General features: G+C 34.2%; 2 protein-coding genes across 5 annotated transcripts in view; one reads left to right on the top strand and one right to left on the bottom strand.

The window, feature by feature from the left end:
* ST6GAL2 (ST6 beta-galactoside alpha-2,6-sialyltransferase 2) overlaps positions 1-11543 on the top strand; it is a 106711-nt gene extending 95168 nt beyond the window's left edge. For all 3 annotated transcript variants that reach the window (XM_074192169.1, XM_074192171.1, XM_074192170.1), the window contains exon 6: positions 11196-11543. In XM_074192169.1, coding sequence (XP_074048270.1) covers positions 11196-11449 — 254 coding nt within the window. In that variant the 3' untranslated portion in view covers positions 11450-11543. The remainder of the gene's footprint in view (positions 1-11195) is intronic.
* The window catches only part of LOC141491330 (pinopsin-like), a 291048-nt gene continuing 283668 nt past the window's right edge, over positions 6459-13838 (bottom strand). Inside the window, exon 4 of one of the 2 annotated variants that reach the window (XM_074192172.1) lies at positions 6459-9661. In XM_074192172.1, coding sequence (XP_074048273.1) covers positions 9380-9661 — 282 coding nt within the window. In that variant the 3' untranslated portion in view covers positions 6459-9379. The remainder of the gene's footprint in view (positions 9662-13838) is intronic. The other variant, XR_012469564.1, reaches the window with a different exon arrangement.

A 13838-nucleotide genomic window follows, 5' to 3' on the forward strand; every position in this document is an offset into this window, starting at 1 on the left:
TTTTCTCTGACTTGGGAGTTCTGGAATTTGAGTATAGTATTCATGGGAGTTCTTTTGGGGGGGGATTTCTTTCAGGGAGTAATTGGTGGATTCCTTCTGCTTCTAGGATATCAGGGCAAATTTCCTGGAGAAATTCTTTAAAAATGAAGTTAAGGCTCTTTTCCTAGTCATGGATTTCAGGTAGCCCAATATTTTTCAAATTATCTCTCCTGAATCCATTCTCTAGGTCAGTTCTTTTTTCCAATGAGATTTCACATTTTCTTCTAGCTTTTAATTCTTTTGCTTTTTATTTTATTATTTCTTGATTTCTTGATTTCTTCCTTTAGCTCCATTCTACATTCTTCGAAGAATTTTCTGATCTCCTTTTCCATCTGGCCAAATCTACTTTTTTAAGGCATTCTTCTCCTCATTGACCTTTTAGACTGCCTTTTCCCCATTTGACTTAAACTAGCTTTTAAATATTGTTTTCCTTGGTTATTTTTGTACCTCCTTCACTAAGTTCCTACCCCAGTTTTCATGATTTTCCTGTATCACTTTCGTTTCTCTTACTGATTTTTCCTCTACCTCTCTTAATTTTCCAAAATCTTTTTTCTTGAGTTCTTTCATAGCCTGAACCCAATTCCTATTTTTCTTGGAGTCTTTGGATATAGAAGCTTTGACTTTGTTGTCTTTTGAGTGTGTATGTTTTGATCCTCCATGGAGTCAAAGTTATTATCTATGTTCAGGTTCTTTTTTTTCTGTTTACTAATTTCCCCAGCCTATGACCTGGTTTTAACATCCTTACCAAGTTTTCTAGTGTTTGGGGGACATTCCCCCAAGGACCTCAATTCCCTCAAGGTCTTCTGAGAGTTTCTGACTTCTCTTCTGCCTGTGCTGTAGTCTGTAGATGACCACAAGTAATTCCCTCTAACCTGGAGCTATGAGCACGGTCCCTGCTCTGCTCTGGCAATAGTGGGTCCCAGACTGAGATAGCGGTATGAATATGAACAAAGTAGTAGAGTCCTGTCCCAGGGATAGCAGAGAGACCTAAGTGGTCTCCCCCTTACCAAATGTGGGCCAAATAATCTGGAAGCAACAGCTGGGTGGCTCCACAGGCCTGCTTCCATTTCCTGGGACCAGGGCTGAACTGAGACCTGGGCTGCACACTTACTCTGACAGAGTTTTCCCACTGAGCTTCCAAGTTGCCCTTTGTTATCCTTGAGTTGTGAGGTCTGGAAACCACTCTGCTGCTAAAAACCCAGGTGCCCCCCAGGGATTCAAGTTCCCTGTGTTCTTGGAAGAATTTGGTGCATTTATTCCTATGGCCCCTTCCAACCCTGATGGAATTAAAACTACCTGCAGATCTTCCAAGTTATCTTTGACTGGAAAATTATTTCCTTTGGTCTTTCTGTGGATTCTGCCACTCTAGAATTTTGTTAGAATCATAATGTTAAGGTATTTAGAAGCATTCTGAAAGAGAATTTCTGAGAATTCCTGCCTCCATGATGCCATCTTGGCTCCACTACCATCTGTGCTTTCTTAAAATTAGGGTCAACTTTTTGAACTGAAAATTGCCCTTTCTTTTTCTAAATAGAAAGTTTAGTTAAGTGCATTGCTTTCTAAATCAATGTTGAATCAGCTTTCTTTTCTGTCTCAACAATTATTTGGTAAAGTTATGGTTCTTTCCTTATGAATATCCTTTTCATCTGTTATTTCAGTTTCTATTACCCCTTTGCTCTTCCTCAAAAATATGCCTAAAAATAGATGAAACTCATTGTTCAATTTATCTGATGTCCTTCTTTGGAATGAAACTCATTGTTCAATTTATCTGATGTCCTTCTTTGGAAAATTATCTTTACCCACAACTCAATTTATTTGACATAAAAATGAAAATAAATCAATATGTGTCTTTCTTCTGTTACAGAAAGGAATCCCGCAAATTCTCCTTCCATGTTCTGAGGTCATGCAGAAAAAGATATTGACTTTTTGTCATTCAACCTCATCATTTTTGAGATACCTTTAGTGCCAAAATCAGTTGTATCAGTTACTGAACAAAAAGACCCTTTAGGTAGATTAGTGTGCTTCAGAAGCTTCAACCTCTAAAAGTTTTTGTGCTAGTCTAGATAGTGGATGAGGGATATTTTTAGCCTTAAAAATGAGGAGAATGGTAATTTTCATTGGATTTTGCTTCTTATAATTAATACTAGGTTCAGGCTCAAAGTAAGTCAGTGTGAGCAAACTTCTTTCTAATTGTATGTGTATGCCTCTATGAGATAACTTATGAAATGTAAGTCTATTTATCTTTTCTAATGCAGTACAAGGAGAAGAATACTTCAGCTTTCCACACATCTTTGGCTCAAATTAGGTTTTTGTTCATTCATCTGTGTCTCCATTATATAGTCAATTTTTGACTTACAAAAATATGTTCTCTCCTGAAAGTTTTTTTCATATTTCAGTTGTTTGGAACTTAGAAAACAACTTCCCATTAAAGCAATGCTATGTTATGACTGGGTTAATAAGTAAATCCATAAAATTTAATATATTATATTATAATAATTATATTAGTCTCAGTTCTTCTTGGATTTGGGGGCATAGAAATATGAGATGGAGGAGAAGGTGGCTTCTGGAAGTGAAATATCTTCCAAGAATCCTGGAGAAAGGGGGCAGTTCCCCATAAAATATCAAGGAGGGAAAATATGTATTAAGCACACACAGGTCTGTCTGTCTCTCTCTCTCTCTCTCTCTCTCTCTCTCTCTCTCTCTCTCTCTCTCTCTCTCTCTCTCTCTCTCTCTCTCTCTCTCTCTCTCTCTCCCCTATCTCCCAAATTCTAGTTCCTTCTGAATTGACTCCCCTCTCAGTTGTCCCTGATGTTCATCTATATAAGTATTTCTGATTCAGTCTTCTTTTCCTTTCATTTTATGTCTTACAAATGTTATCCACAAACCTTTCCTTTACATACAAATTGCATCCCTTAACTAGTATATGCTTCTTGAAGGGATTATTCATTTTTTGTGTTTCTGTATTTATAGGGTTTTGCACAGTGTTGACACCTAATAAATGCTTGTTGAATTGAATTGAAATTCAGTTAATTAATCTTAGCCAAATTTCAGAAGGAAAGCAAAAGAATCATTAGATTAAGGGTGGATTGAGATAATTGATAGCCTTTAATTAACTACTACTACAGCAGTATTCATATTTTAAAAGAGTAGAATTTCAGACTATAGTGTAGTTAAATACAATTTAAAAAAGGAATTTTGTGCTAAGTTGAGGGCCACCTCAAGACCTCAAGTCCTCTTCAACCCCTTCAACAACCCCCCTCAATTACACAGACAGGGTATCCACCTATTTTCCATATAGTAAGTACTTAATAAATGTTTGTTGACTCCTTTTCACAGTTTAGCATCATGTAATATTAGATTCAAAAAAATTCATAAATTACCTAACTTAATCTTCTCTTAAAATAGGTTTCACTTTAATAAACTTACTTGATGGGTAGTCTTCCAGTTTCTTCCAATTTCTACTTCTTAACATAATGATTGTCTAAAACTTCATTTTTTTAAAAAACTCCTTGATCTACTCCTAACTCAGCATCACTATCCACTTTTATACAAAAGATTACATTCATATTTTGCAAGTCTCCTTATCTTGTAGGAAAGAGTTAGGGTCTCTACCAGAGTGGGGCACAAATATGGGGAAGCCAGCCATTCATGAATTTGAGGCCATTTTCATACACATACACTTACACACACACACACACACACACACACACACACACACACACACACGCATAGATATAGATTTATGAGCTGTTTATCCTAGATGATAAACAACCAAAGGAAAAGACAGTGAAGCTTTAATTTCTTTGTATAATGCCAAGCATAATGCCATGTGGACAAAAATACTTTATAAAGGTGAGCAGAGATTCTTAGAGATGGAAATGGGGAAAGAGAATATTCTGCGAATCGGGGGTAGTTATTGCAAAGACATGGAAGCAGCTATGAAAATATCTATGCAAGTGGATCTTTGTACTTAGGTAGTTTGAATTTAAAAGTTTAATATAATAGTTCTACATCTTTGATATACTCTGTGAAGTTTCCACATTCTCTGAAACCTTATCTGATCTTCTGAATTACTATTTCTTAGTCTTTTCTCAAATTTTGTTATTTATCAATTATTAATTATATTATTCATGTTTATATAGAGATATGTATATGTTTCTATATATAATTAGATAAATAAATAGTATTCACTGGTGAGAGTGTGAAATCCTTGTGAGCAAAAAATGGTATTTATTCATTTTGCCTTGCTTATAGTTGATTGTTGAATATTGAACATTATTGCTATTTAATAGAAGAAAATATACTTAAATATCTAAGCCACATAATTTTGTTTTTCTACTTTATTTCATTTTATGGATTTTAATCTTCCCACGTATCACTTGAAACTCCAAACACTGAAACACATTATAAGCCACTTAGCATTTATATTTGTGTTTTTATAAAATACATCATAATTATGATGATGGGTAAAACCATTTTATGTTTTGAGATAAACAATGTATCCCATGTATGAATTGTAATCAAAGAATACAATACTAAATTAACCTGAAACTTCTTTCCAAAGGTCCTTAATATATTAATGCATGATTCTATTATATATTGGTAAGGTTTTAAAAAATATTCTACAAACATTAATTTTCAATGAACCTAGTTAAAGTTGAATAATTAATATTTAAATTATATATACTTTTGGTAAATGACATCAACTTTTCTTATTACTTGCCCTGGAAGGAAATCTTAATATGGCCTACATTCAGGGTGTCTAGGTGGCACAGTGGATAGAGCACTAACCCTGGAGTCAGGAGGACCTGATTCAAATCTGGCCTCAGACACTTAATAATTGCCTAGCTGTGTGGCCTTGGGCAAGCCACTTAACCCCATTTGCCTTGCGAAAACCTAAAACAAAAAAGCCTACCTTCTCTCCATTCTATGTTTTACAGTGAGTGGTATGTAAAATAGATAAGAGGAAATAGTTCTTCCAAGATATAGAAGTCACTTAGTCCAACTTTCACTTTTTACAGATAAGGAACAAAAGTGCAGAGAAGTTAGTTTATTATCCAGGGTCAAAATATTTAATGGTAGAACCAAGATTTGAGGCTAGCTCTTCATGACTCTAAATCTAGAACTCTTTCATTACATGAGTTTTACTAGGTTTGAATTTTCTTTGGATTTCAAACACATCAAAGATATGGCTCTAGGGAATATTTTAGCAGTCATCTCACTCAAACCACTCATCTCATAAAAAAGAACCTTAAACTCATAGAAGTTCAGTAATTTGTCCAAGGTCACATAGATGGCATAGAAAGTTACAAAATTAGAATTTGAATTGAAATCTTCTGTCCCTAGTGCCAGAAATATTTCTATCACCCCATTCTTCTGCATGCTGTATCAAATCCAATTTTTCAGAAAGATATTTGTGGTGCTCTTTCAGACAGTCCCTATTCATTTTTAACTTGACCTACACAGGACATGGGTTTCTTTCCTTCTTGGAACTTGATTGGATCAGTGAGTTCTTTAATAGCAAGACTAATTTTTAGCCTTTCTTTGTATCTCCCACTCTTCACATTGTGCCTGGCAAATGGTACTAAACTTGATTTGAGAGCATTTCTTGATATTTCTATTATGTTTGAATTTATATCTATAATATGTATGATTGAATTATATGAATCAAAGTATATCATATCACATGTATTCATTTCCTTTTCATAATGGCTTCAGATAATGCTTTAAATATTGTAGTGGCATATAGTGAGATAACATTTACAATAGGAACAGACATTTAAAATCACAGTTAAACATACTGGTTAAATGGTTAAGGTTTTACAGACTGTGAAAGTAACATGGCTTTATATACTCTCAATGAAATGAAGAATTATTCCTCTTACTAGTCTCCAAGTCAAATTCAGAATTTGTAATCATTTTTACATGGAAAAAAGATTATTCTTGCCCTATTTCCTTGGGTGTTGAGGGAAGTTTCTCCAAATAATTTAATTTTATAAATAAGATGGAAAAGAAAGTCTTATACCCCCTCAAGAATAAGATATTTTCTCACATTTTAAAAACACTCATTTACATGTTTTGAATTGATACCTAATTAGCACTAGTCCTATCTGATGATTTTAAGCAAATCCTCAAGGATTTCTCTTTGGCTTCCTTAAAGCAATTCTATTAGTTTAAATTAGATTTAGTGATAGTTGGACAATTCAGGCAACAGTTTGCTGTAAATGTCTTAACAACTGATCTGAAAATGTTTGTATCAGCCTGAATTATCCAGACAATTCCCTCAATTTTAGACTTCATTTTTTACAAGTAGATATAACCTTCTAGAAGTATATTTTAGTGTATGATTATCTTATTTTACATGTAAGATTATAGTACATTTATATATCATGCATTAATATATGCATATGTGTGTACAGGCAGATATATCTTAATAAATATACTTAATATGTGCACATCCTATATATATTTGAAAATATATACACATACAAAATACAATTTAAACATAGCAGTTCATAGAAATTATGGGTGTATTTGTGAATTTTAAATGATCAAGAAAAAAGTAAGCTATAAGACAAAGGAAATGTTTTTGATGTCAGAAGGGAGCAAGGATATTTTAATCTTATCTTCTGAATTATCTTCCAGTGTTTTACAGTCTTTTATAAAAGCATCTTTTACACTCATTCTAAAACATTTTATTATAACTAGTCTAGATGGTGGTTGTTTTTTTTTAATTAGTCTGCTAAGAACAAGCATAATGCACTATTCACAAGATGCATTTTGGCAAATGAAATCCTCTTGAGTCATTAAAATTGCCCAGAAGAAATTAACACATTTCTTTTTTTCAATAGAATCTCTAGTATGGATTCATTCATACAAATTGGCTGCATTAGAAACTTAACATTAATTAAATTCTGTTTAAAGGTTTCCAACAGCTTGCCAAATCCCCAAAGCATGAGTCTACCCATTTGATTGATTTGAAACCATACCCAGAAATCTCTAAATTGTTTTAAGTGCCAAAAGTCCTATTCAGTTTTTAAAATGCTTAGGCTTTTATCAGTGTTGGAAACTTTAGGAAACAAAACTTGATTACTTAGCAAACAAAATCTTTTTATAGAAGTTTCTAAAAACTATTTTTTTCTTTTAATCTAATATCACAGTACAATATGACATCCATATTCTAAATCATATAGAAACTTCTGGAGAGGACAGAGGAAAATATCACATATATTCAGATTTGGGGGGCTTGAATAGACATTAAGCTGCTACCTATTATCAAGAGCTTTCTGCTAGATAAGTATAAATAAAAATAAAATTTTTGTTTTTAAATTTTCTTTTCATACAGCACTTTTACTTACTATTGAGCTATAGCTTGTAACCAAATATTTAACCCAAATTTTATAATAGGTACTGTAAACACCTCATAAAAGAAAAAGAAAAAACTTAGACTTCTTATCTGAATGAAGGGAGAGCCAAAAACATTTTATACAAATTTTCAGATAGCAGGAGTGCCAATTCCCTAACCCCCATGATGGGAAAGGGATAACTGTAATTCATAATATTTTCAGAAAAGAAATTCAAGTCTGTTGATATTCTTAATTTTAATAATGCTCAGAGGGTAATGACATAGGTTGTGTGTTTTGTCATCAACCTGTTCTTGTTATTTTTTCTCTAAATTATGATATTTTTAAAGGCAGTGTTCTCCAGAAAAGCCATTAATTTTTAGATGTTTATGAAGCATTTTAGTTTCATTTTCATCTCTGGATTTCCATGTGATAGCTAAATATTCATAATTTCTTTTCATAAACATAAATTCATTCAATAGTGAATATTCCTACCTCATTTTCCCATTATGACAGGACCTATCCAAACCAAATTTATTTTGTCCAAGTGGCATGGGATTTTTCAAACTTGTGTTCCCCCATTCAGAAGAATAGGTATTTTGAGATCTCATAGAGCTAGAAGAGATCTCAAAAGACCTATTCTCTTTTTATTGTACATGCAGATAAGGAAAATGTGATATCCAGGTAAGTTAAATGGCTTGCCCCAGGTCCTCCAGGTGATAAATGACACAAAAATGCAATCCCTGAAACTCTGATGTCAAATGCAGTTATGTGTGCAACATTGTATTTGCTGGTCTGAAGTATAACAATATAACCAGTACCAGTTCTAAAACTTTCTTGTACAAGTAGGACATACTGGAATTGTTTGTCATTTTCTTCTCCAACTCATTTTGCATATGAGGAAATTGAGATAAATAGGGTGAAGTGCCTTGTCCAGGTTTACATAGCTAGTGTCTGAGGCCAGATTTGAATTCGGAAAGATGGCCCTGACAATCTATCCACTGAAACATCTAGTTGTTCAGACTAAGTTTACCCAATCAAGACTTTATCTAATGGGTCTAATAAAGTTCATCTCATCTAAGTGAGATTTTTAGATTTCTTTTTTTTTCTATGCACAATTTCTAGCCTGTGGTGTGAGACAATCTGTAGGTAAATCTCTCAGAGTATTGGTTGAGTCATTCCTTTAATGTACTATCATATTTATATCAGGTGAGGCACAGAGTGGAATAGTGGATATAGAGCTGACTTCAGAATAAGGAAGACCTAAGTTCAAATCCTCCTTTTGACACATACTGGCCATGTGACCCTGGACAGGTTATTTAACTTCACATTTTTCTCTCAACTCTCTAAGACTATTAAGTTGCAGGCTAGATACTAAAAAATTTACTGGTAAAGGGAGTTTCCTCATTGAATTTTTTACATTGATGAAATCAAAAGATCTGACAAAACAATTCCCTTTTAATAAACAAAAGACCGTCCAGGGAAAAATCCCTTAAGGTTATCAATGAGACACTTCATCTAACCATTTTCCCCTTGCTGTTTAATGACTGCTTCAGTGAGGTGCCCACCTAGATAAAGGTGGTTAATTTTGCTTTGTGCCACTCAACATCACCTCCTGTGTTGTCAAAAGGCTATTAAGCAGAATTCTAACACAAGCTTATCTGGAACCCTCTATTTCTTTGAATCATTGCCAGTTGTCTTGACCTTTTTCTTGCCACTAGATTTCAATGACTGGAGGAAAGATCAAGGCTGATGACTTTGCACAGTTCTGCCTCACTCAAATCCAATTCAAGATATCACTCTGTGATGTCATTGATCTTCTTCTAGATCAATGAACAAGCAACAGCAAGAACTTCTTTAGACGCATTGTTTCACCTATTTACCACAGGGTAAACATCATTACCGAGGAACAAAAATACCTAATTTTCCAGTGATCTTTTAATAAAAAAACAAAACAAAGCAAAGCAGGTTATTGATACTGTCAATATTAGTTGAGCCTATTTGAAAGTGACAAGATGATGGTGGGAAACAGCTTCTTCAGGCAAAGGAGACTCTTTCATCTTCTCTGGTGGGTGTTCTGAGGCTGGGGCCACACTGGATTCTGGCCTCAGGAGGCACAGATTTTTGTTGACTTCTGGAAGGTCTTGAATGGTATATGATCCTTCCTTGTTCTTCTTTGGACCCAGATGGATCACTTTTACTTTAGAAGGGCATAATGAAGCATCAGGGGCAGATGAAACAGGTTGGCAGTGGAAGAGAATGAGGAAACACTTGTAAAACTGAAAGGAGAAGAAAAAACAGTGACATATAGAGATAGAGAAAAAAGGTGAAATGCATAATGATTTGAACTGCTGACCTTCCTTTTATAATTCTTCAATTAAGTACACATTTATAAGGTGCTATATGCCAGACTTTAATGTTCTAGGTTCTGTGGACAAAAGCAACAACAAAACAATACCTGTCTCAAGGAGCTTGTGTTCTATTATGGAAAACTAATGCTAATGCTAAGAAACTTCCAGCTGGGAGGGCTCTAGAAACTGGGGCTGAGGATTCAGAATATACTTCCTAAAGGAAAAGTCATTTGACCTGAGATTTGAGGAATTGTTTGAAGCAGAAATGAGGAGAGACACAGTCTAGACATGGAGACATAAAAATAGGACATGACATATCATGGAAAGGAAACAATAAGTGGTACAACCCAGAAAGATTGGAATTGGAATTAGATTGTCAAAATCTTTGTTAAAGCCAAATGAGAATTTGTATTTTATGCCAGAGGCAATAGGAATTCACAGGACCTTCTTGGATTAAAGAGTGTCTTGTGCTTTAGGAATATCAGTTTGCCAGCTATGTAGAAAATGAATTGAAGAGGGGAGAGAATGAATCCAAAGTAATCAAAGAGGATACTACTAAAATAATCTAGACAACAAGTGATGAGGGCCTGAGCTACAGTGGTAGTCATGTGAGTGACAGAAAGATAAATGTGAACTATGTTGTGGAGGTAGAATCAATAACAGTGTCTTAATCTTAGCCAAAATACCATTTGTCAGGGAGGCTAGGTGACATAGTAGATAAAGGACGGGACCTGGAGTCAGGAGTACCTCGGTTCAAATCCAGTCTCAGACACTTAATAATTACCTAGCTTCGTGGCCTTGGGCAAGCCAATTAACCCCATTTGCCTTACCAAAAAAAAAAAAACCTAAAAAAAAATTCCATTTGTCTTGAGTCTAAGATTCTGTTCACTAACATGATCCTCTCCTCTTAGTATTTAATACTAGAATCATACAGTGGATATATTCAGATCACATACTTGAAGCAAACAGTGATAATATTGAGGTGATGGGTTTTACTATTGAGGATTGAACAATGGAAATACCAACCTGCTTCTGTGACTTGTTACCAGTGTGACCTTAACTTCTCTCATCTTAAATTACTTATCTTTATAATGAAGGGATTAGACTATATGAAGTATGATGTGCCTTCTCTATGAATCTGTTTATTATTATATATTATAATCTCTATTTATGATCCTAAAGTCACTTTACCTCTCTGGGCCTCATCTTTCTCATTTGTAAACTAAAGTGGTTGGAGCAGATGACTTCTGAGGTCCTATGCAACTCTAAATCTCAGATTCTATAAAGCATTTCACCTATATAGGCCTCAGTTTCCTCAATTGTAAAATGAAGAGATGGGAATAAATGATGCAGTTCTCAAGCTCTGATCTGGAAAAAGTTTCTTGCCAGTCTTAAAATCCTTACCCCACCCGAACCCTCTTAATTCAAAATGGATTTTGATTTTTTTTTCTTTCCTTTTCAGGAATACTTATCATGATGTCTCTTTGCAGAGAAGTGCATGTATATGAATATATTCCATCTGTACGACAAACTGACCTCTGCCACTATCATGAACTATACTATGATGCAGCCTGCACTCTGGGGGCCTACCATCCCCTGTTGTATGAGAAGCTTCTGGTGCAGAGGATGAACCAAGGCATCCGGGATGACCTTTACCGAAAGGGAAAAGCAATCCTTCCTGGATTCCGGGCTATCAGCTGCCCTGTACCCGATTAGTTTTGAAGGAAGGAAGGAAGGAAGGAAGGAAGGAAGGAAGGAAGGAAGGAAGGAAGGAAGGAAGGAAGGAAGGAAGGAAGGAAGGAGGGAAGGAAGGAGGAAAGAAGGGAGGGAGGGAGGAGGAAGAGAAGAAAGGAAGGAAGGAAAGAATTTTTTTAAAAAATAAGATTTGCCAGAAATAATGTGCAATAAGGTACTACTGTTGTACTCTACACAACAAAAGAATACTTGAAGATATATTTTAGACCAACATAGTCTTGAGTCTTTAAACTGTAATTTAGAAGTAGGCATGAGGAGTCTTCCTTTCCTAAGCCATTAAATATTTATTATTGCTTTGCAAATAGTTAAAGGAATATATTAACAGTAAAGCTTAGCCCAAGAAAGGTACAAAGTGGTGTAGCTAGAAAGAAAAATCAATGTATTTACATGGGTGTGACATGTCAAAAAAAGTTTATGCTTTCCCAAACCACATGTGTTCATTTTATTTCAGTGATATTTTTTAAAGTATACCTGATACTGGGAAATGGTTATACACAGAAATTAATATGTTGAAAAACTTATTGATATCATCAGTGGGGTTGCTTCCTCCAGTCATATAGATGGCAATATTTACACAAATTCTCATCCTCTACGATTCATAGCCATTCTTTAAAAAATATATAAGTGATATTACCCAACTTTCTAGAAACCATTAACAATGTTTTTCTTTTTGTTTTTAGTATCTTGTTAACAAAAACTAACCTTCAAAATTTCCATCTGTTGGCTCACCTTTTTTACCAGTCTTGGGTTATCTTTTGTATCATTTGTTTAACACAAGCCATCATTAGAAATAATCTGTGATCTGCTTATGCATATCATGTTTTTCGATCATCTTTTTTGTTAATAATTTTCATTTTTTATAACATACATGTATTCCTTGGTGACTATTACTAGGAGAATATCAGTCTTCAAGTGGCAGGCAGCTTGGGATCAGTTAGAGAATATCCAATTTCTGAAAGCAAACCAGATTAATCTCTTCCTTATATACACATTAATGTACATCTTAAAAGAGAACTTTACTGTCATCACCCATAAATAATCTTATGTATATAATCCCCAAGGAAATACAAAAATTCTATACCTCCTCCCACCAAAAAATTCTGGTTCTTTTTATCTATTACTAAATTCTAATTTTTAAAAAAATTTTAAACCGTCAGAAGCAGTCATGTCTTGACAGGCCTTTACCTGCCTCAAATTTCTGGTCCTTTTTATCATCCAAAATTTTTTGTCTATGGCTACATGGTTGAATTTCTGAAGCTAAATAAAATAAACCTCAAGGAATCTGAAATAAGGCAAGTCTCCAAGGCAGCTTCTGTGCAAGAAAGAGTTAGTATCCACTTTACTGTAGGAAATTTGTTTTATTGCAACATTTTCTTAAAGGAATAAGGGAAATATCAAAGATAAAATGTAGAAAAACCTACTGGGATATAAATAGGAAGAGTAATTGAATTACACAGGGAAGTTATTTCACTCATACATATGTCTTAACTGCTATTACCAAGGTTCTGCTCTATAGCCCATTTGCTATTAGTTTTCTGTGCTGACATATTCAGGCATGTGAGTTAAGAAGGCAATATTTGTTTTATTTCTTTACTTGAGCTAATAATATCTGATAGCATAACAGGAATGGATACAGAGCAATTATTTATATTTGCATATAAAGAATGTTTCTCACCTTAGTACTTAATGTTTGCACAAGATTTTTGCAAATCATCCCATGGTCCCAGTCAGCTTACTGTGATATCCATTGACCTTCAACTAATTTTTTTTTCTGTAGGCAAATCTTAGGGAAGCCAAACATGGTTTTAATGGGCATATTTTATTTCCATTGCAAAACCATAGAGTCATATCTGAAACAGTATGAACTCCTTTATTCTTCAACAATGAGGTAATTAGTCATTTGTTCTGGGAATTTCCCCACACCCCTCATTCAAATGAGATCACTATTAAAAGACAGTATTTTATAGTTAGAGAATTTCTGCTCTTTGAGTAAGTAGAGTTTTGTTTACAAATTCCTCTGTCAGTATTTAATAGTTGGTCAACCTAAGACAGATGCTTCTAGTATTCAATCATATTATTCATTCATAAATTGGGAGTAGTAATAAAACTAGTCACTTTGGGGTGCGCTCAAATGAATTAATTGAACAAGGCTCTACAAAACTGTTAAGTGCAAGCACTTTCTTATCATATATATTATCATAACATAGAAAAATATATTTTCACTTACAAAATAACTATATCAGCATTAGAAGGCAAATTTAAAGTCATTTGGGTGACACCATAATTAGCCTTATCCATTTGTTACACTTATATATCTGAAAGTCATTCTTCAGGTTTCATCTTAATGGTG

This window comes from Macrotis lagotis, chromosome 6 (assembly GCF_037893015.1).
Source record: "Macrotis lagotis isolate mMagLag1 chromosome 6, bilby.v1.9.chrom.fasta, whole genome shotgun sequence".
Taxonomy (NCBI): domain Eukaryota; kingdom Metazoa; phylum Chordata; class Mammalia; order Peramelemorphia; family Peramelidae; genus Macrotis; species Macrotis lagotis.